At 37.1% G+C, this 19,910-nt stretch overlaps 1 protein-coding gene across 4 annotated transcripts in view; it reads right to left on the bottom strand.

Annotated features, from left to right (window-relative positions):
• TERF1 (telomeric repeat binding factor 1) overlaps window positions 1-19,910 on the bottom strand; it is a 41,384-nt gene that overhangs the window by 9,746 nt on the left and 11,728 nt on the right. Inside the window, exons 4-9 of one of the 4 annotated variants that reach the window (XM_003942622.4) lie at window positions 18,313-18,399; window positions 15,037-15,186; window positions 13,133-13,245; window positions 10,059-10,118; window positions 8,348-8,436; window positions 569-672 (exon numbers count right to left, since the gene is read on the bottom strand). In XM_003942622.4, coding sequence (XP_003942671.1) covers window positions 569-672; window positions 8,348-8,436; window positions 10,059-10,118; window positions 13,133-13,245; window positions 15,037-15,186; window positions 18,313-18,399 — 603 coding nt within the window. Of the gene's footprint in view, window positions 1-568; window positions 673-8,343; window positions 8,437-10,058; window positions 10,119-13,132; window positions 13,246-15,036; window positions 15,187-18,312; window positions 18,400-19,910 lie in introns of those variants that run through there. The other 3 variants (XM_003942621.4, XM_074386782.1, XM_074386783.1) reach the window with 3 other exon arrangements.

Genomic DNA, 19,910 nt, shown 5'->3' with positions numbered 1-19,910 from the left:
AGTGTTAGGATTACAGGCGTTAGCCACTGCGCTGGGCCAGAAATTTTAACCTTTGTCACCTACAGCTACAAAAAACGATAACTCCTAGCCAGATAAACATAAAACCTCACATTAAAGGATCATTTATCTCAATTCCTTTTACCTGATATATCATGTCTAGCTATCAGCAAAATATTATAATAAGCATGCTAAAAAGCAAAAAGCACAGTCTGCAGAGACAAAGTAAGCATCAGGACCACACTCAGATATGGCAGAGATTTTGGAATTGGATCCCTATTAGGAAAATTTAAATATCAAAGCTTATAATGTGGAGTTAAGTCCCAGCTTACCTCTGATAAACAGATTTTATGATAGTATCAAAATAATTCCAAATAGATGTCAGTATCAACACTCAACTTAAAACTTTTAAAATGTGGGTGAAGTATTCCATTTTGAATAGGAAAAGATGGTAAAGGGTCAATATTTTATATTCAAGATTTTTGGAGGATTGAACAGAAATAAGCACAATTATTCAAGTTATAACTTTAATGTCTGTAAGTGTTATCCAAGTATAATAAAAAACAAATACCTGTCTTTTTCTAGCTCGATGTTTTTCAGGAGTCACCGGTTGACTTTCTGAAACAGGTATTCTACTTTCAGTGGCTCTTCTGCTTTCTTTTTTCTTTTTTGCACCTAAAAGTAGAAAAGTAATGTGATAAATAGTTTCATATTAAAAAAAAAAAGAGCAGTTATATTTTTAAAGGTTATCATGAAATTCCTTTTTTAAGCTAGTCTAAAATAAATAGTATATATATTTAATTTTTTCCTTCAAATCTGGAAGCAGCATGGTATAGTGCAAAGATCAGTCTTTGAAATCAGGAGAGTGTTTTGAGTCTTGATTCTTTTATATGTCTTTATTTTTTTTTTTTTTATTTTTGAGACGGAGTTTCGCTCTTGTTACCCAGGCTGGAGTGCAATGGCGTGATCTCGGCTCACCGCAACCTCCGCCTCCTGGGTTCAGGCAATTCTCCTGCCTCAGCCTCCTGAGTAGCTGGGATTATAGGCCCGTGCCACCGTGCCCGGCTAATTTTTTGTATTTTTAGTAGAGACGGGGTTTCACCATGTTGACCAGGTTGGTCTCGATCTCTCGACCTTGTGATCCACCCGCCTCGGCCTCCCAAAGTGCTGGGATTACAGGCTTGAGCCACCGCACCCGGCCTTATATGTCTTTAAACAAGTCATTTCATATCCCTGAGCCTGTCTTTTCATCATCCGTTTAAAAAAAGGGAAAAATATTTATTGTATAGGATCATTGAAATTTTCTTATGATAATGTTTTAGGAATACTAAGAAGCATAATCCTTTCCTCACTCTTTTCTTATTTATAGTTGGATAAGACAAGAAATATATTTAACTGAAAAGAAACAGAACTGTAATTATTGAAAAATGATAATCGTTTAAGCAGAAAACCTAAGAGAATCTACAAATAGAATAAAAAGATCAGTAAGATCAATACACAAAAAAGCAATAGGATTTCTATTCATTAGCAGCAAACAGTTAAAATATTTAATTACAATAGAAAGATACTATTTACAATAGCCACAAAAATCTAACATTCTTAGAGATAACTTTTTTTTTTAAAAAGAGACAGTCTCTCTCTTTTGCCTAGGCTGACGTGTAGTGGTATGATCATAGCTCAAACTCCTGGGCTCAAGTGATTCTTCTGCTTTATCCTCCCTCACCTCAGCCTCCTGAGTAGCTGGGACTGGGACTAGAGGCACATGCCACCATGTCTGGCTAATTAAAAAAAATTTTTTTGTAAAGACATGGTTTCACTATATTGCCCAGGCTGGTCTCTTAATTACTGGGCTCAAGTGATCCTCCAGCCTTGGCTTCCCAAAGTGCTGGAATTACAGGTGTGAACCATCATGTCATGGTCTTTTTGATAACTTCAGCAAAAGTGGTGCAACATCTATATGTAGTAATTATAAAGCTGTACTATGTATATGAAACAGGTTGTGAGAAGGTTTACTCTCTCTTTCTCTCTCTCTACCTACCTACCATTGGCCTTCTATATTTGGAGGTTCCATACTGGATTCAACCAACCTTGGAATAAAATATTCAGAGGGGAAAATATAAAACAATAAAAATGATACAAATAAAAATATAGTCTAACATCTATTTACTAGTTATTTATCATTTACATTGTTTTAGTTACTCTAAGTAACTTGGGGATGAGTTAAAGCATGTGGTAGGCAGGTGCATAGGTCTATATGCAAAGACTATGCCATTTTATGTAAGAGATTTGAGAATTTTGGTATTCCTCTTGGGGTGGGGGAGGATGCGGGTCCTGGAACCAACCCCCTGTGAAAACCAAGGGATGACTATATATATATATATATATATATATATATATATATATATATAAACATGTTAGAGAAGTATATTTTGTTCATGCATAGGAAAACTTAATGTAATGGTGTCAGTTCTCTGCAAAATCATCTGTTGTTAACAATGCAATTTCACATAAAATTTCAACAGGGTTCTTTGTATAGTTTAACAAGATTATTCTAAAATTATGTGTTAAGGGAGGTAGTCCATCATTGGCTCTGAGCACCCCTGCAATTCTTGTTGAATGTACAAAAGCCTTAATCATCTCCTGATACTGTGCATTTTCTATAGCCAGTCAGATAGGCAATTAAGCAGGTCAAGGAAGCCACAGCATGACCACTAGGCAACTGCTCTCTCTGGGAGAGGGTACTGGCTTGTTTGCTATTTGTTACAATGTTTTGTTGCTTACTCAAAAGCGCTGAACCCTTGGCTCTAAGTTTTCCTCAGCTGAAATAAAACTTACTGCCTTCACAGCACACATTTAGGCCTGCTGCATAGTCCATGGGACTCAGGGTAGAGAAATCTGAACAACTACATCAATGCCATGTTGTTTGCTATGCCATAATAATCTGTCTTACTCTAGCTCATTAAGTCATTAAGTCTTGTTGTCTACCTTTTGTACCTATAAAGTAGTAGCAGGTTTACTGCTTATAAAGCCCTATGGCTAAGTTTCTTCCCTGATAATAGGGAAGATCAAAATACCAGAATAGTCAAGCTACTCTTGAAGAACAGTAAGATTACCCTACTACAAAATGAATTACTACAAAACTGCAGTAACTGAAACAATATGGTACTGCTGCAGGAGTAGACCAAGAGACCTAAACATACATGGGAATTTGATATATATACTGGGTAGGTTCCAGTCAGGAAAATGGAAACCATACTAACTCTGATGGAGAGATTTTAGTATTAGGAATGTTTAAACAGGTGCTAGAGGACTAAAAAAGCAAAGAGGAAATAAATTAACATAAAGACAAATTCATAATTATAGTTAGAGATTTTATCACTTCTCTAATTGATAGAACAAGTAGGCAGGAAATCAGTATGTCTATAGAATGCCTGAACAGCACTATTAAAAATTTGCCCTAATTGACATTTTAAACACTTCATTCAACAATACCAGAATTCACATTCTTCTCTGTGCACATTCAAATGGACCAAGATAAACTATACTATTGGCCATAAAACAAATCTTAAAAAAAAAACAAAAACAAAAAAAACAAAAAACAACTATGAAGCATATGCACAGACTGAAATAGAATTAAACTGTAAGTCAGTAACAGAAAGGTATTTGGAAATTAAACAACTTCCCTCATAGGTCAGTAAAAAAGTCTCTAAGGAAATGAAAAAATGTTTTGAACTGAAAATCTAACATGGAAAACAATGTTACAAATCTTGATTATATAAAATATAACCAAGAAAAATTGGTGATTGGTGGAAGAAATTTTTGCTAAGGTCAATCAACAGGCTAATGTTGATTGACTAAAGTTGACTGACTTAAAGCATTTCATATTCTTTTTTTTTTTTTTTTTTGAGACGGAGTTTCGCTCTTGTTACCCAGGCTGGAGTGCAATGGCGCGATCTCGGCTCACCGCAACCTCCGCCTCCTGGGTTCAGGCAATTCTCCTGCCTCAGCCTCCTGAGTAGCTGGGATTACAGGCACGTGCCACCATGCCCAGCTAATTTTTTGTATTTTTAGTAGAGACGGGGTTTCACCATGTTGACCAGGATGGTCTCGATCTCTTGACCTCGTGATCCACCCGCCTCGGCCTCCCAAAGTGCTGGGATTACAGGCTTGAGCCACCGCGCCCGGCCGCATTTCATATTCTTTATTTTACACAGATCATAAAGGTTACTGACAGATTTCTTGTGAAACCACCTTTATCTGAAGTACTGAATCCTTGTTTTACATTTTAAAAATTAAATGTAAATATATTTTAAAGTAACATATGTAACTTGATCGTATTTTTCTAAAATTTTATTTGCTTTGAATCTACCCACTCTTTTATTGAAGCAGTCCATCTAAGCAATTAAAAGCCTGGGCTATGCAGTGAGACTATCTGATTTCAAATTTTGGCTCCTGTTCTGTTCATATATTGTGTAACCAAAGACATTTTATTTACTTTTTTGAGACGGAGTTTCGCTCGTTACCCAAACTGTAGTGCAATGGCACGATCTCGGCTCACCACCTCTCTCTCCTGGGTTCAGGCAATTCTCCTGCCTCAGCCTCCTGAGCAGCTAGGATTACAGGCACGCGCCACCATGCCCAGCCAATTTTTTTTATTTTTAGTAGAGACGGGGTTTCACCATGTTGACCAGGATGGTCTCGATCTCTTGACCTTGTGATTCACCCGCCTCGGCCTCCCAAAGTGCTGGAATTACAGGCTTGAGCCACCGTGCCCGGCCTTTATTTACCTTTTTAAATCTCAGCTTCCTCATCTATATAATGGAGATGATTTAAGAAAAAAAAAAAGCACTGATCTCATAAGGTTGTTTTGAGGATTGAATGAGTTTACATATAAAAAGCTTTCAACTCAAATATTAATAATTTCACTCAATGATGGTGAGTTTTTCTGCACAGATGAAATCTGGATAATTTGGCTTTTTCTTTCAACTTTTCTGGATTACTTGATTTTTTTTCCCTAAGGACATGTCAATTTTGCAACACAAAAATTAATTTTTGAAAACAAGGTAAGGGCTGGGAGCAGTGGCTCATGCCTGTAATCTCAGCACAATTACAGCAAGCAGATCGCTTGAGTTCGGGAGTTAGAGACCAGCTAGGACAACATGGCAAAATCCCATCTCTACAAAAAACTACAAAAAGGCCAGGCGTGGTGGCTCATGCCTGTAATGCCAGCAATTTGGGAGGCTGAGGCAGGCGGATTGCCTGAGGTCAGGAGTTCCAGAGCAGCTTGGCCAACATGGTGAAACCACATCTCCACTAAAAATCTGCCGGGTGTGGTGGCACACTCCTGTAATCTCAGCTACTCAGGAGGCTGAGGCAAGAGAATCACTTGAATCCTGGAGATGGAGGTTGCAGTGAGCCAAGACTGAGCCACTGCACTTCAGCTGGGGTGATAGAGACTTGTCTCAAAAAAAAAAAAAAAAAAAAAGAAAACACACACACACACACAAACACAAACTAGCAAGGTGTGGTGGCATGTGCCTGTGGTCCCAGCAACTTGGGAGGCTGAGGTGGGAGGATCACCCAAGCCTGGAGATATAGATACTGCAGTGAGCCAAGATATCACCACTGCACTGCATTCCAGCCTGGGCGACAAAGTAAGGCTCTGTCTCCAAAAACAGAAAAGGAAAAGAAAAAAAAGGTTTAGTGCAAACAAACTTATTACTTATTATCTGCGAACTATAAAGAGGGGGTACTTGGTACTTGGGTACCACTGAAGTACACTGGATTTTTTAAAGAAAACATATTTATTACTGATACCTAATAAAATGTGCTAAAACTCAAGCCTTACAGGCTCAATAGCCACAGTCACTGTCAAGCCAGTCTACAATGAGTTTACAGTCTTCAAGTTTGCTGATAAACCATGTTTTCTCTTTTTCTGAGATAGTCTTGCTCTGTCACCCAGGCTGGAGTGCAACCTCCACCTCCTGGGTTCAAGATGGACTCTCATGTGCCTCAGCCTCCTGGGTAGCTGGAATTACCAGCAGGCACCACCATACCTGGTTAATTTTTTCTATTTTTAGTAGAAATGGGGTTTCGTCATGTTGTCTAGGCTGTTCTCAAACTCCTGAGCTCTTCAGGCAATCCACCCGACTCAGCCTTCCAAAGTGCTAGGATTATAGGTATGAGCCACTGCGCCTGACCTGTGTTTTCTTTTCTTTGAATTTCGTACTATTAAATTAAAAGTCTACAGGCCGGGCGCGGTGGCTCACGCCTGTAATCCTAGCACTTCGGGAGGCCGAGGTGGGTGGATCACCTGAGGTCAGGAGTTCAAGACCAGCCTGGCCATCATGGTGAAACCCCATCTTAAAAAAAAAAAAAAAAGGACAAAAATGCTCACATTATTCTCATTTAAAATGATTCTCAGCCATCTTGCCGCAATAGGTGTAGAAAACCAATCTTGGAACTCCACCAATATTAGGCAAATAACTTTACTGAGTTTCCATTTTCTCATCTTTAAAATGAGAATGATGTCTATGAATCTAAATATTTTAGAGCTGTATTTACAAATATTTGCTAATGGTTGCCCTGTCATCGGTCATCAGGTATGAACAAATTTATTTTATCTAACTGGAGATGGATTAAATAAAAAGAAAAAAAAATTATTCTATGATATTTACTGCAGGCCTATCATTTGCCTGGCATCAAGATAGTACCTTTTGAGCATTGAGAAATAAACCTTATTTCATTATGTCTGTTACTTTTATCAATAAGTATTTAGGCTTAGATATATATCAAAATCTGTTATCAGTTCAGTACCTAAAATATTAATGTGGGGTCGATAAACATTTGTTAAATGAATATATAGCCCCCCAAAAAAACTTAAAATCAAAATTGAAAACAAATATGGACTGCTTTTAAAAAACTTTTTATTTTCTTTTTTGGGTATTGTTATTTTTTGTTTTGGGAGGGTTTTTTTTCTTTTAGTCCTTCTACGACATCCAGAGGTTTTGTATTTTTTTTTTTAATCTAGGAATGCCTTTTATAAAAAAAATAAATTTTAAATGCCATAAGGAGTATACAGATCGTGTGTGTGTGTGTGTGTATAAAATCAATCTTCATTATTCATGAATTCTACTTGTTGTCTACCCAGTAAAATTTGCCTAACTCTAAAATCAATACTGTGGCACTTTTTTAGAGTCACTGGTAGATATGTGCAAAGCAGCAAAAAATTTTGAGTTGTCAGGTACACACATCCACAGCGAGGTCACACAAGGTAACACTCTGCCTTCTTTCAGCTCTCATACTATCAACAAGTGTCTTTCTCACAGTTTATCTAGTGACACATTTTTGCTTTCTGTTGGTGGTTTTGCTGTTTAAAATGGACCCCAAATATAGCGATGAAGTGCTATATAGTGTTCCTAAATTTAAGAGGCTGTGATGTGATTTACAGAGAAAACAAATGTGTTATATAAGCTTCACTCAGGCCTGAGTAATATAGTGTTGTTGGTAGTGACTCATTGTTAATGAGTTAACAATAATTAAGAGTCTTTAAACAGAAACACACATAAAACAAGGTTATGTACTGATTAGTTCACAAAAATGCTGCGACCACAGGCTTGCAGAAACATAACCCTTTAATTCCCCTAGGAGTAATGATTCAATATTTGCTAATTCAACACTCTCAGACTTTATAAAACGTAACTACTGTGAATAACAAGAATCAACTGTAGTTAGTGTTTCAGAAAAGTAACTACAGTCAAGCATTGCTTTACAAGGGGGATACATTGAGAAATAGGTCATTGAGTGATTTTGTCCTTATGTGAACATTGTAAGAGTGCACTTACAGAAACTTAAATATGTATTTTTTTATATAGAAATGAAAATATTACTTGCATTTTCATACAGAAAACTCACAGTTCCCAGTTCCATTGCTAATTATCAATCATTTCCCCTACTTGATATGCAATGACAATATCAAGTGCCACATTATCAAGTTTCTATATATGTTCCATTACATTATTACAGGACCACCATCCTACATGCAATGTAGTCTCTCTTTGACTGAAATGTCATGATGTGCCATATGACAATATTTGAAGTTACTGAATACAGTCAAGGTAGAAAAGCAGTGTACTTCTATAGTAAAATAACTCTAAGCTAGACAATAAAAATAGCTAACTTTCTAAATTAAGCACTTACGCCACCTCAATTAACTCTGTGAAGTCAAAACTTTGTGCTTCAGTTTTCTGAAGTGTGTGTTTTTTTGTGTTATAGTAGTAAGGTCAATAGAGGGGACTGTTTGAGGACACATCAATTCTCCCCTTCTAAAACTGTCAGTAACAGTACTCACTTTGAAGAGTTCCTACTCTTCTTTCTTTATTAAGGTCTTGTTGCTGGGTTCCATGTTTCAACTTAGATAAGAAAAGATTCTTGTGGGACCTAAAATAAAATAGGAAAGCTTGTGATTGGTTCTAGAAAGATTAGTAAAGCAACGGAAAAAAGGTAAATGATTTGCCTTAATCTGTTCTAGGATCTTCTATTAATACTTTGGCCCACTTCCTTTGGTGCTCTTCCTGCTTAGTGCCCCATCTTAACCTGTGGTCTCTTAAGGTTTCTGTTGCCTCTCTCATCTTTCTACATTTCATCTACTCAGCAGAAATCAAGACGTTTTTTGATGCCTCAGAAGGAGGCAAAAACCAAAAAAATCAAAAACAAAAAACTCTTTTGGCCTTCCTATTAAATACATCAAGGAAACAAAATCCTTAAACTACAAAGCATTAACTTTCATTTCCCCAAAGACAAATTCCAAAATGCCTTTACATAATGGCAGATATCACTTGATTATCTTTACAACTTCCAAAAAGAGTTTTAAAAGGTGAGGCTGTTTGGAAACACAGGAAGTGGCATCATTTTTCTAGAAAACCCTGCCAAGTTGGTAGTATATTAATCCAGTTTTATGAAGGAGCAAACTAAGATTCAAAAAGCAGTTCACCTAAGCTTAGGCAGCTATTAACTCCACTTAAAATGTAGGTTCTTTTAGCTATACTTTTATCCCTATGAATACTCTGTCACCAGATATCCTTTCTTTCTTCCCCTCTCTCCCTCCTTCACAAGACTTTCTATTGTCCTTTCTGGAATGTCATTCTCAGCCTCATTCCTCGCCTCTCTTTGCCTTGTCAAAAATCTAGCTCTCCCCTGGGGATGACATTTCTCTCCTTGGTAGCCTTCTCTAGTAGAGATTGGCTTAATCGTCCACCCTCCATAAACTACAGGACTCCAGAGACAGCAGTTTTCATTTCCTAATGAATGCCACTTCCAAGGTCCTGTTTCCATAGAAACTTCAGCCTTGAGGCTTCATGCCACTGAGATGTATCACCTTCGATCGTTCTTCACAGCCATTCACCATCCTTCCAAGCACTTCTTCATCATTCACAGATCATTCTCTACACCTAAGTGCTGCTATTATGACTTATTTCCGTGTTCTCATGGACAATTCATATACCACTCTGACCTCTCAATTCCTCATGTCCAATCACCTCCACCACACCAAGTCAGCCACCCCCTCCCATGGTTCCACTTGTGATTCCAACTGCTTTATCTTCGAAATCATTCATGCAGACTTTCTGCTCTCTGGACATGTTACATTGTCTGTCACAGCAATTCTAGTAGATTGAATAGTTTTTCAAGTAAATTTCATAAAATTGGCATTTGGGACATTCATTAGAAATGTAATCCCCATCTCTTTCCTGCCCCAGTACTGTATCTTTGTTTCTATGACAGATAAGAGTTTACTAAACTTCTTTTTTAAGCTCAAGAACTCCCTATATGTGTATTTCAATAGTGGCTTTGTAGAAGCAATGTGAAACAACCCATTCTCTGAAGCAGGTTTCTATAGTTTGGAATTTCAAGATCTCTCAGAGTCGTGAATATCTATTGGGCTAAGCAGGACACTGAGACATTCTTTTAATTGTACCATTTATGTGGTAGTTATATTAGGTCTGCATGAATTGCTTCAATCAAAGATTTGAAAGACAAAGAAGAAAAACGTCAATTTACTTCACCTCAATAAGGATACTGTACCCTCTGAGGATTCAGTTACCGCAGACTGTTTGTCACTAACACTTTAAAAGAAGAAAAAATTTTTAAGAATGTAAACAAAAGAAACTTCATAAGGATAGTATTTTCCACATAGTCAAACCATATTTCAATTAAAAAAAAAATAACTGGAAAGAAACCTTGATAACATTGGGACATACACGGTCCATTACAACATGGCTAATTTTTGTTCAAACGTGCTTATAAGAGGTATTAGATCAAGCTCCTCCAAACATAAGCATAATTAATGCTGTAGTCAAGCATTTGTAATAACACTCTTTCAATCTTCTACAGTACTTTATTTCCATGAATTCAAGTTTTTAAAACTGCTTTATTAAGGTATAACTGATACCTAAAAAGCACATGTTCAAAGTTTATAATTTGATGGGTTCAATTTTAATTTATTGTTCTCCCCACCAGTGTCCAAATGAACTTTGGGGAATTGATTAATTTCCCCTTTGTTATAGTTAAAATAGTTTCCACAAATACGGCATGATTATTTGCACCTCCATGCTTTCACTGGTATTATTCCTCACTCCTAAAATGGTATTTCCTCTTCTATCCATCAGTAAAAATCTTAACTATCCTACAAAAGCCCCTGCTCAAGACTAGTTCCTCCATGAAGCTGTCTATCTCAATTATTAAACATTGTGCTAGATATTTTAAGTAACCTAGAGATGATTTAAAGTATATGGGAGGATGTATGTAGGTTACATGCAAATATTACACCTTTTATTTTATTTTATTTTATTTTGAGACAGGGTCTCACCAAGGGTTAGACAGGCTGGAGCACAGCTTACTGCAGACCTCCTGGGCTCAAGTGATCTTCTCACCTAAACCTCTCAAGTAGTTAGTACTACAGGCATGTACTGCCATGCTTGGTTAATTTTTGTTAAGACAAGTTTCTGCATGTTGCCTAGGCTGATGACCAGTGATCCTCCTGCCTCAAGCCTTTCAAAGTGCTGGGATTACAGGTATGAGCTACTGTTCCTGGCTATTACACAATTTTTGTAAGACACCAGGGCATCTGTGGATTTTGGTATTCATGGGGGATAGATGTCCTAGGACTAATCCCCTTCAAACACCAAGGGACAACTGCATACATTTTATCAGAGCAAAATATTTATTTTATCTAGTTTTCATAACATGGGGGTTTCAATTTTTCTAGCATTTGACCCGCAGTCACACTTCTGATTCTATACTTGCTTCACGTGAATCCTACTGGTAACCATCCTGATACTGGTGATTTGATGCTTTATTTGCCCTGGTTCTGCTTCCAGGATAGTTTTGGTATTTGCTTGATTCTTGATCTTTAACCTGTTTCTAGTTTTAGTTTTGTTCCCTGTAACCAGTGTACAGTAAGTTCTAATACATGCCTGGTAATGAATTAGGCAACAAGGATACCATGCTAATTAAGATGCTTCAAAGCCAATTAAGAAACTTCAAATAATTCTCAATCTAGTAAAAGCATCAGATAGGTAAACAGATAAGTTACTAATGAAGATGAGTCCTTTTATAGAGATATATGCTATGAAAGCACAGAAGTAACAACTCTGATGAGAGAGCTGGGCAAGACTTCATACAGGTGATCTCTGAGATACATTAAATGTCAAGTAAAAGCCTGCCATGGAGAGAATAAAAAGGAATTCAAATAGAAGGAACAAAGCAAGGGTAGAGGTATGAAAACTTCTAACATTTTCAGATCAGGGAGAAGTTCTGTGCTGCTAGAAAGTACCATGAATGTGGGCAGAGGGGTTCATGCTTAGGGATAAGATTGTATACGAAAAAAATAGAAACGGTCTATGTAAGGCTTTATAAGCCATGCCAATAAATTCTGACTCACCTAGTAGGAAGTAGGAGGCAAAAGGTTTTTAAGCTGAGAAGTGATCTAAAGAGATTTATTTTTGTGGAAGTTAACTCTGGAGGTTATGTCAAGGATGGATTTGAATGCTCCAAAGCTATATAAATGATAATAGATTGGAGAAGCATTTCTGAGGTGGGGTTCTTAATACCTGGAGAGACAACCGGATGTGTGAAGTAATTGGGCCAATAAAAATGGAATCTCTACTTAAACTGGATTTTAGAAATAAACAGTACATCAGTGGGAAAGAAGACTTTAGTACAGCCTTTGGAGAGACAAACCAGTGAGGAACAGGTCATGCTTTGAAAGGCAGGAACAATAGGAAGGACCACTATAAGATGACAGAGCCTCAGTCCTGAGATGTGACAAATGCAGTGTTGATCCAACTTGAACCCCAATCTCCACCTCTAAATAAGTAGTTAAGATGGGGTCCCTGCAGCACTTAAGTCATGGTCCCAAGAAGAAAGAGTAATATTACATCCATTTCCTACCACAGGGATTTGATTATCTGGCCTTGGTTTAAGGGTAGAAGAAAAGAGAAAATAGACCATGAGTTCAATAGAAAGGAAGATCTTTACAGTGTTAGAGCTGTATCTTCAATAGGGGAAGATACTTAAGCTTCTAAAGCAAAAGACAAAAATCACCCCTGAAAATCTCTAAAGAAAAAATAAGTTTGGAGACTTAACAACTGTCTCTCAATATATAGGACTGACACAACCTGTTTTCCCCCAGTTATTAAAGCAAATCACTATTTCTTCAGTTGAGCACTGGATGCAGCAGTGAGCTTACCCTTAGAGAAGATATGTGAATAATATATTAAAATACTAGACTCGTAGTACAGTGAAACATGAATCACATAAGGAGAACATGTAAAACCTAAAAACAACTAAGGGGCACAGGATTCACACCTCACCCTTGTTCCTGAGCATACCCTTAGTAAGAAATGTTAAATTATCCACATTATTGAAACTGTACTATTTTCTTATTCTCTACTTTTGCTTAGTATATATAATTTGTACAGGTCATGAAATAACTCTACAGTATTCCATATACCTAAATGTTAATCATCAGCAAGATAACATACTCAATAATTATTTTTAATAAAAAGATTTGCATCAATTTTACAGAAAGACAGACATTCATAAGACAAAGAATATACCAATTGATTAAATTACAAACCTTTTTCTTGTATCCAAATTAGCTTCAGTTTCCATTTCAACATCATTACCATTAGGTTTATCTTGAGAAGTTATTGTTCGTGCTCTTTTACTTTCTACTACTTTTGCTGCTGCCTTAAAAAACAGTGTGTGTGGAGGTAGGGGGATAGGAAGAAATGCATTAAGCCATTTTAAACAAATAGCATTAAAGTAAGCCTCGTAATTCTTTGATAGTCATTGCCAATGTATTTGTTCACAGGCCAATAAAGGGCACTGTGTTGTTATTTTCACCAATAATTATGACACTGCCAGCAGCTACATTAGCTATCTGCTTGGCTTATCAGCATTATGAAGGTGGTTTTTCCTTGTAAATATATTTGACAGACGCAACACTCTCTAGGCAATTTTAAGAGAAAAGGCTGCATGGAAAAAAAAAACGAATAAAAATTCTAGATATTTTGAAATAAAAATGATCTGCAATCAAGATGCTTCACTTTAATAACACCGTCAACTTAAAATTTCTGAGGCCATGACAGAGAAAAATATGTTATTAGAAAACTTTTATTGTTGTTTGTTCTGAGACAGGGTCTCACTCTGTTGCCCAGGCTAGAGTGCTCACTGCAGCCGCAACCTCCTGGGCTCAGGTGATCTCCCACCCCAGTCTTCCGGTGTGCTGAGACTATAGGCGTCCACCACTACGCCTGGCTAAATTTTTGTATTTTTTTGCAAAGATGGGGTTTTGCCATGTTGCCAAGGTTGGTCTCAAACTTCTGGGCTCAAGTAATCCACCCATTTCCGCCTCCTGAAGTTCGGGGATTACAGGTGTGAGCCACTGCGCCTGACCAGCAATGTCTTTTTTTTGAGACAGGGTCTCATTTTGTCACCCAGGCTGGAGCGTGGTGGCTCAATCTCAGCTTAATACATCCTCAACCTCCCGGGTTCAAGTGATCCTCCTACCTCAGCCCCACCAAGCAGCTGGGACTACAGGCATATACCACCATGCCCCGCTAATTTTTTTGTAGATAAGGGGTTTCACCATGTCACCCAGGCTGGTCTGGAACTCCTGAAGCTTGGCCTCTCAAAGTGCTAGGATTATGGGTGTGAGCCACCACGAATGGCCTAGAAACTTTTAAAAGCCCCATCTTTAATGCAATTCTACTTTTCTCCCAAAATGTTTTTAAAAACATATTTAAAATTTACTTAAATTAAAATGAATATTTGCTTTTGCTTATTTCTTATTTTCAATTCATTCTAAGTTTTTCCCTCAACTTTTTCTTTTAATAAGTTTCCTGGCCAGGCGCGGTGGCTCACGCCTGTAATCCGAGCACTTTGGAGACCAAGGCGGGTGGATCACCTGAGGTCGGGAGTTCAAGACCAGACTGACCAACACGATGAAACCCTGTCTTAAAAAAAAAAAGTTTCCTGAACTAATTTTGAAATATTACAAAAATACTACAAAGATCACCCACAGATCTTTTAATTAGGTCCACAAAATGTAACATTTTATCACATTCTTCTACAAAACCACAATGAAAAATTCTTTTTTTTTTTTTGAGAATCTCACTGTCACCAGGCTGGAGTGCAGTGGCATGATCCTGGCTCACTGCAACCTCTGCCTCCTAGGTTCAAGAGATTCTACTGCCTCAGCCTCTGGAGTAGCTGGGACTATAGGCACGCACCACCATGCCCAGTTAGTTTTTGTATTTTTAGTAGAGACAGGGTTTTACCATGTTGGTCAGGATGGTCTCAATCTCTTGACCCTGTGATCCACCTGCCTCGGCCTCCCAAAGTGCTGGGATTATAGGAGGGTGCCACTGCGCCCAGTAGATTCTTTTTAGTTTTAAGGACTACTATTTCAAGTATCTCCCCTACTAAAACATTTCCTTTAAGTCTATTATTACAGTCGCTCTTGAATAATACGTATACCTTCATTAGAAAGGTTGATGATTTTTCACTTAGTACATTATTCACATAACTTTTAATTTTCTCCATCATGTGGTTGTAACTGAAGTGTTGAAAAACAGAATGGTATGTATCTTTCTGAGAGATTATCATAAGCAATTTCCTTTTTAAAGGCTAAAGAAAACAGAAGAAATTTATTAACATAAATCACATAAAGTTACAGACACAAGAATTTTTGTCATATATTATTTAATTGAAAAAATCACTTTATAAACTCAGAGACACAAGAGATTTTTAAAATTAAGTTTTAAATGACATGCCAATTTACTTTTTTCTGACTTCTTCTGGCCTCTACTTCATTTAAAAAAATATTTTATATTTCAGACAGACGCAAAAAGTTAAGTATTATAAACCAGAGTATCTATCACCCAGTTTAAGAAATAAAACATTATCAACATGGTTAAATCCCTGTTTACTACCATAATCTGACTGTATCCCCTTTTGTCTCCTCACTGTAACCATTACCCTGAATTTAAAATTTACCATTCCCATGAATTCCTTTGCTTGCACTACATATGAATATATCCACAAATAATACGTAACATTGCATAGCATGGTTTTAACTTTAAACAAATGGTGCCTTACTATGTGCATTCTTCTGAAACTTGCTATTATTTTACTCACCTTTATGTTTACATTTATTGATACTGATCTGATATCCCTAGAAATAGTTATTTTTACCTCTGTAAAGTACTACACTGATCAAAAACATCACTTATTCATCCATTCTTCAAGCCTATTGAGGGATTTAGGCTATTTGCAATTACTGCACTGTTCTTAGGCATTTTTTAAACATTATCTTCTGTGCATTGTATGTGTTTTTCTTAGTAACTCAATGCTGGCTGCATAATAAAAGCTGTAGAACTTTAAACAAATTCTTAGGCTTGATCCCAGACCAATTGTTTAAGGAAGGCCTGGGTGTTTTTTTTTTTTTTTTCAGATACGGAATCTTGCTCTGTCGCCCAGTTGGAGTGCAATGTCACAATCTCGGCTCACTGCAACCTCCGCTGCCCGGGTTCAAGTGATTCTCCTGCCTCAGCCTCCTGAGTAGCTGGGACTACAGGTGTGCGCTACCACGCCTGGCTAATTTTTTTTTTTTATTCCATAGAGACAGGGTTTCACCATATTGGCCAGGATTATCTCAATTTCCTGACCTCATGATCCTACCGTCTTGGCCTCCCAAAGTGTTGGGATTACAGGCGTGAGCCACCGCGCCCGGACTGTTTTTGTCTTTAAAGCTTCACAGTTTTAAAAATGTGCAGTTAAAAGTGAAGCCAGCTATTCTAGGGTATTATCTAGAAGTAGAATTGCTGGAATACGTGCTTAGAAGATTTTGCACCAGGGGTGGGCTTCACACCTGTAATCCCAGCACTCTGGGATGCTGAGGTGCATGGATCACAAGGTCAGGAGTTCAAGATCACACTGGCCAATATGGTGAAATCCTGTCTCTACTAAAAATTCAAAAATTAGCCAGGCATGGTGGCATGCGCCTGTAGTCACAGCTACCCAGGAGGCTAAGGCAAGAGAATTGCTTGAACCTGGGAGGCAGAGGTTGCATGAGCTGAGATAGTGCCACTGGACTCTAATCTGGGTGACAAAGTGAGACTCTGTCTCAAAAAAAAAAAAAAAAAAAAAAAAAAGATGTTGCTAAAATGCTCTCCCACAGAAGTACCAATTTACAGTCTTGAAAGAAAGTCACGGCATGGAGTACAATCATTTCTCAAATTTTTGAGACAACTGTTGGTATTCTAAGACATTTTAACTGATGCCAATCTGCGAGATGGAAAGTGGTGTTTCAATACATATCTTAATATTGCCCTAATAAGGCAACACTAATACTAGTGAGGTTAAGCACTTAGCTTAACCTCTTAATGTTTCCTGGCCATAAATTTTCCTTTTTTGGGAGGTATAAGCAGAGTAGAATTTTCAGTAGTCTCATCGTGCTATGGAGAAAATATAAGGGCAGGAAACCGAACAGACATATCAGACTACTGGCCGAAATTTCTGGAGGGTTATAACCCAGTGACAGGGTCAAATTAGAGACAGACAAAGCCCACCCAACCTACTGTAAACTAGGCCCAGATTCCTTATTGGATTAAGGTAGTCACTCTCCAACTCTACCTACTAGTGTATCAAAAGGTGCACAATCTGATTATTCATCAGGGAAACAAATTAAAATCCAAGTGATAGCATTACTTATTTGCCTGAATGGCTAAAATGAAAACCCAGATGTAAGGTCTGTGGAGCAACTAGAATTCTTTCATACTACTGGAGGAATTCATATAACTACTTTGGAAAACAGTTTGGCAAAACTAAAGGTATGTACATACTCTACTAAAACTGAGTATGTACATATCATATGACTCGTCAATTTGACTCCTCATATAAACCCAAATGAAATGCATACGTTTTGTTCCATGAAATGCATGAGGGAAAAAAAAATGCACTTCTACTGAACACATACAGACTTTTTTTGTCTGGATTTGTTTCTAAATAGTACAACTATTTATATTGTATAAGTTATTATACATAATCTAGAGATGCTTTAAAGTATATAGAAGGATGTACATGTTATATGCAAATACTACACTATTTTATTACTTATTTTTAGAGACAGGGTCTTTCTCTGTTGCTTAGGTTGGAGTGCAGCGGCAGCATCATAGCTCACTGCAGCATTGACTTCCTGGGCTCAAGAAATCCTCCCACTTCAGGACTACAGCAGTATGCCATCATACCTGGCTAACTTTTAATCTTTTTGTTGAGAACAGGGTCTTGCTGTGTCAACCAGGCTGCTCTTGAACTACTAGCCTCAAATGATCCTTCAGCCTTAGCCTCCTAAAGTACTGGTATTATAGGCATAAGCCATTGCACCTGGCCTCTTTTTACTTATTTAATGTGACTACTGGAAAATTTTATTTATCTTTCATCATTTACTTATTACTTATTATTTATTTATTGAGAGATGAGGATCTCCCCACGTTGACCACACTAGTCTTGAATGCCTGAACTCAAAGGATTCTCCCACCTCAGTCTCCCAAAGTGCCAGAATTATAGGTGTAATCCACCGCATCCAGCTTATGAGAAAATTTTAAATCACATGTGACTGGCATAGTCTTTCTATTGCACAGTATTATTCTATACTGTTTAAAAGATAAAGCAATTCTTTTCCAATTTTCTTTCAGTTTTCCTCATTCTATATAAACAGTTCTAAAATTCTATGGCTGTAATTTAAACAATTACCGCGTAAGAATTTGGATCACCAAATATTCTTTCAAAGACTTCTTCTGCTTCCTTAAAGTTGCCGTTTTCCATACAAACAGCTATAGCCTAAAAGATGAAAAATAGCAACCTCAGACTACATTTAAAAATATCTAATAGTTATTTAATTATTAAAATAACTCAGAGAAGTCTGAAATCCTTTACTGAAAACATTTTTATGTACTTTAATAATTTTAATTTGATAAATGATACAAACGCTTTTTAAAGACAAAGTAAGTGTGGCTTGAAATGACATGAAAATATTGCATTGGTCCCATGTACCTTTACTCATAAATGCCCAGAATTCTATCTCTGATTTAGACCAAATTAAAAGTATGTGTTAATAAATAAATTAGAAGGACCATGTACATTTAGGACCAACCTAAATACTAATTTTGAGTAAAAGGAAAATGAGGAGGTAAATGATGTTTGTAATAATTAGGATACATAAAATTTGCTAGTCAGAATTTCTGGAAAATTTCTAATACAAACGTAAGAAGCTAGATGTTTTCGAATGACCATTTTTTTCCTGCATTTTTGGTAACATGGTAAGACAGGACCACCATTACCATCTGAGTCGCTATGTAAATTTGGTAAGCCACTTAACTTCTTGGTGCCCCAATCTTACATGTAAAATGGTGGAAACAACAGTACCTATTTCATAGGATTGTTATGAGGATGTAAGAGTTCTATGTGAAAGAGTTTAGAACAGTGCCTGGCAAACAGTAGGCAATATATTAAACGTTTGTTATAAACTTTGTTGCCCATTCAACTTTATAGTAGTGTATTAACAAAGACTTGCTTCCTCTAGCGGCCCAAAAGACTGTAATAATGTGACAAAACTCTTTGCGCTGGGTTGAACTCATAAAGCAAGCAGTCGTTTTTCTACCCATTTTCTTCTCTTCAGGCCCTAATACTACTTGACAATCACCACCCTAATTCTTGGGAAGGTGGGGAACGCCCTGGATTTTCTTTTCTATCCCGTAAAGAAATTTTTTAAATTCTCAAAAGAGAAAAAGTTTATTTAACTAAGAAAGTACCTACTATTTGCTTTGACTGCTAGCTATTATATCTTTGACTGACTTTTTTGGGCTACTCACTGTCTACTAAAATTCTCCCTATATGGTTAAAATTTTATACACTCTTCATCATAAAAATCTAAAATTTACCATTAATGAAAAATATTATCTACTTTTTTCATAATCTTTAAATATCAACTGGGAGAGCACAAACCCCTGCTTTTAAAATTTTCCACAACATGGAAGCAACATATACTTAAGTATGGAACATTAAGTTCCAAACCCCAGTGCTCATGTTAAGACTATAAACCAAAGGTCAAATTTCTGAAGAGAAAGAATATATTAGCCGGGTGCTGTGGCACACACCTGTAGTCCCAGCTCTTAGGGAGGAAGGGGTGGGGGGATACCTTGAGCCCAGGAGTTCGAGACCTTGCCTGGCAATATAGTGAGACCCTGCTCTCCACAAAAAGGAAAAACAAAAACCAAAAAGATAAGAAAGAATACCTTAAATTTTACTATTGCTCAACTTCCACTAGGTTCCTCTTAATTTCTTTCAGGTGT

The sequence above is a fragment of the Saimiri boliviensis genome, chromosome 15, assembly GCF_048565385.1.
Source record: "Saimiri boliviensis isolate mSaiBol1 chromosome 15, mSaiBol1.pri, whole genome shotgun sequence".
NCBI classification, from domain to species: domain Eukaryota; kingdom Metazoa; phylum Chordata; class Mammalia; order Primates; family Cebidae; genus Saimiri; species Saimiri boliviensis.
This window is presented reverse-complemented; position numbering and strand designations above follow the sequence as displayed.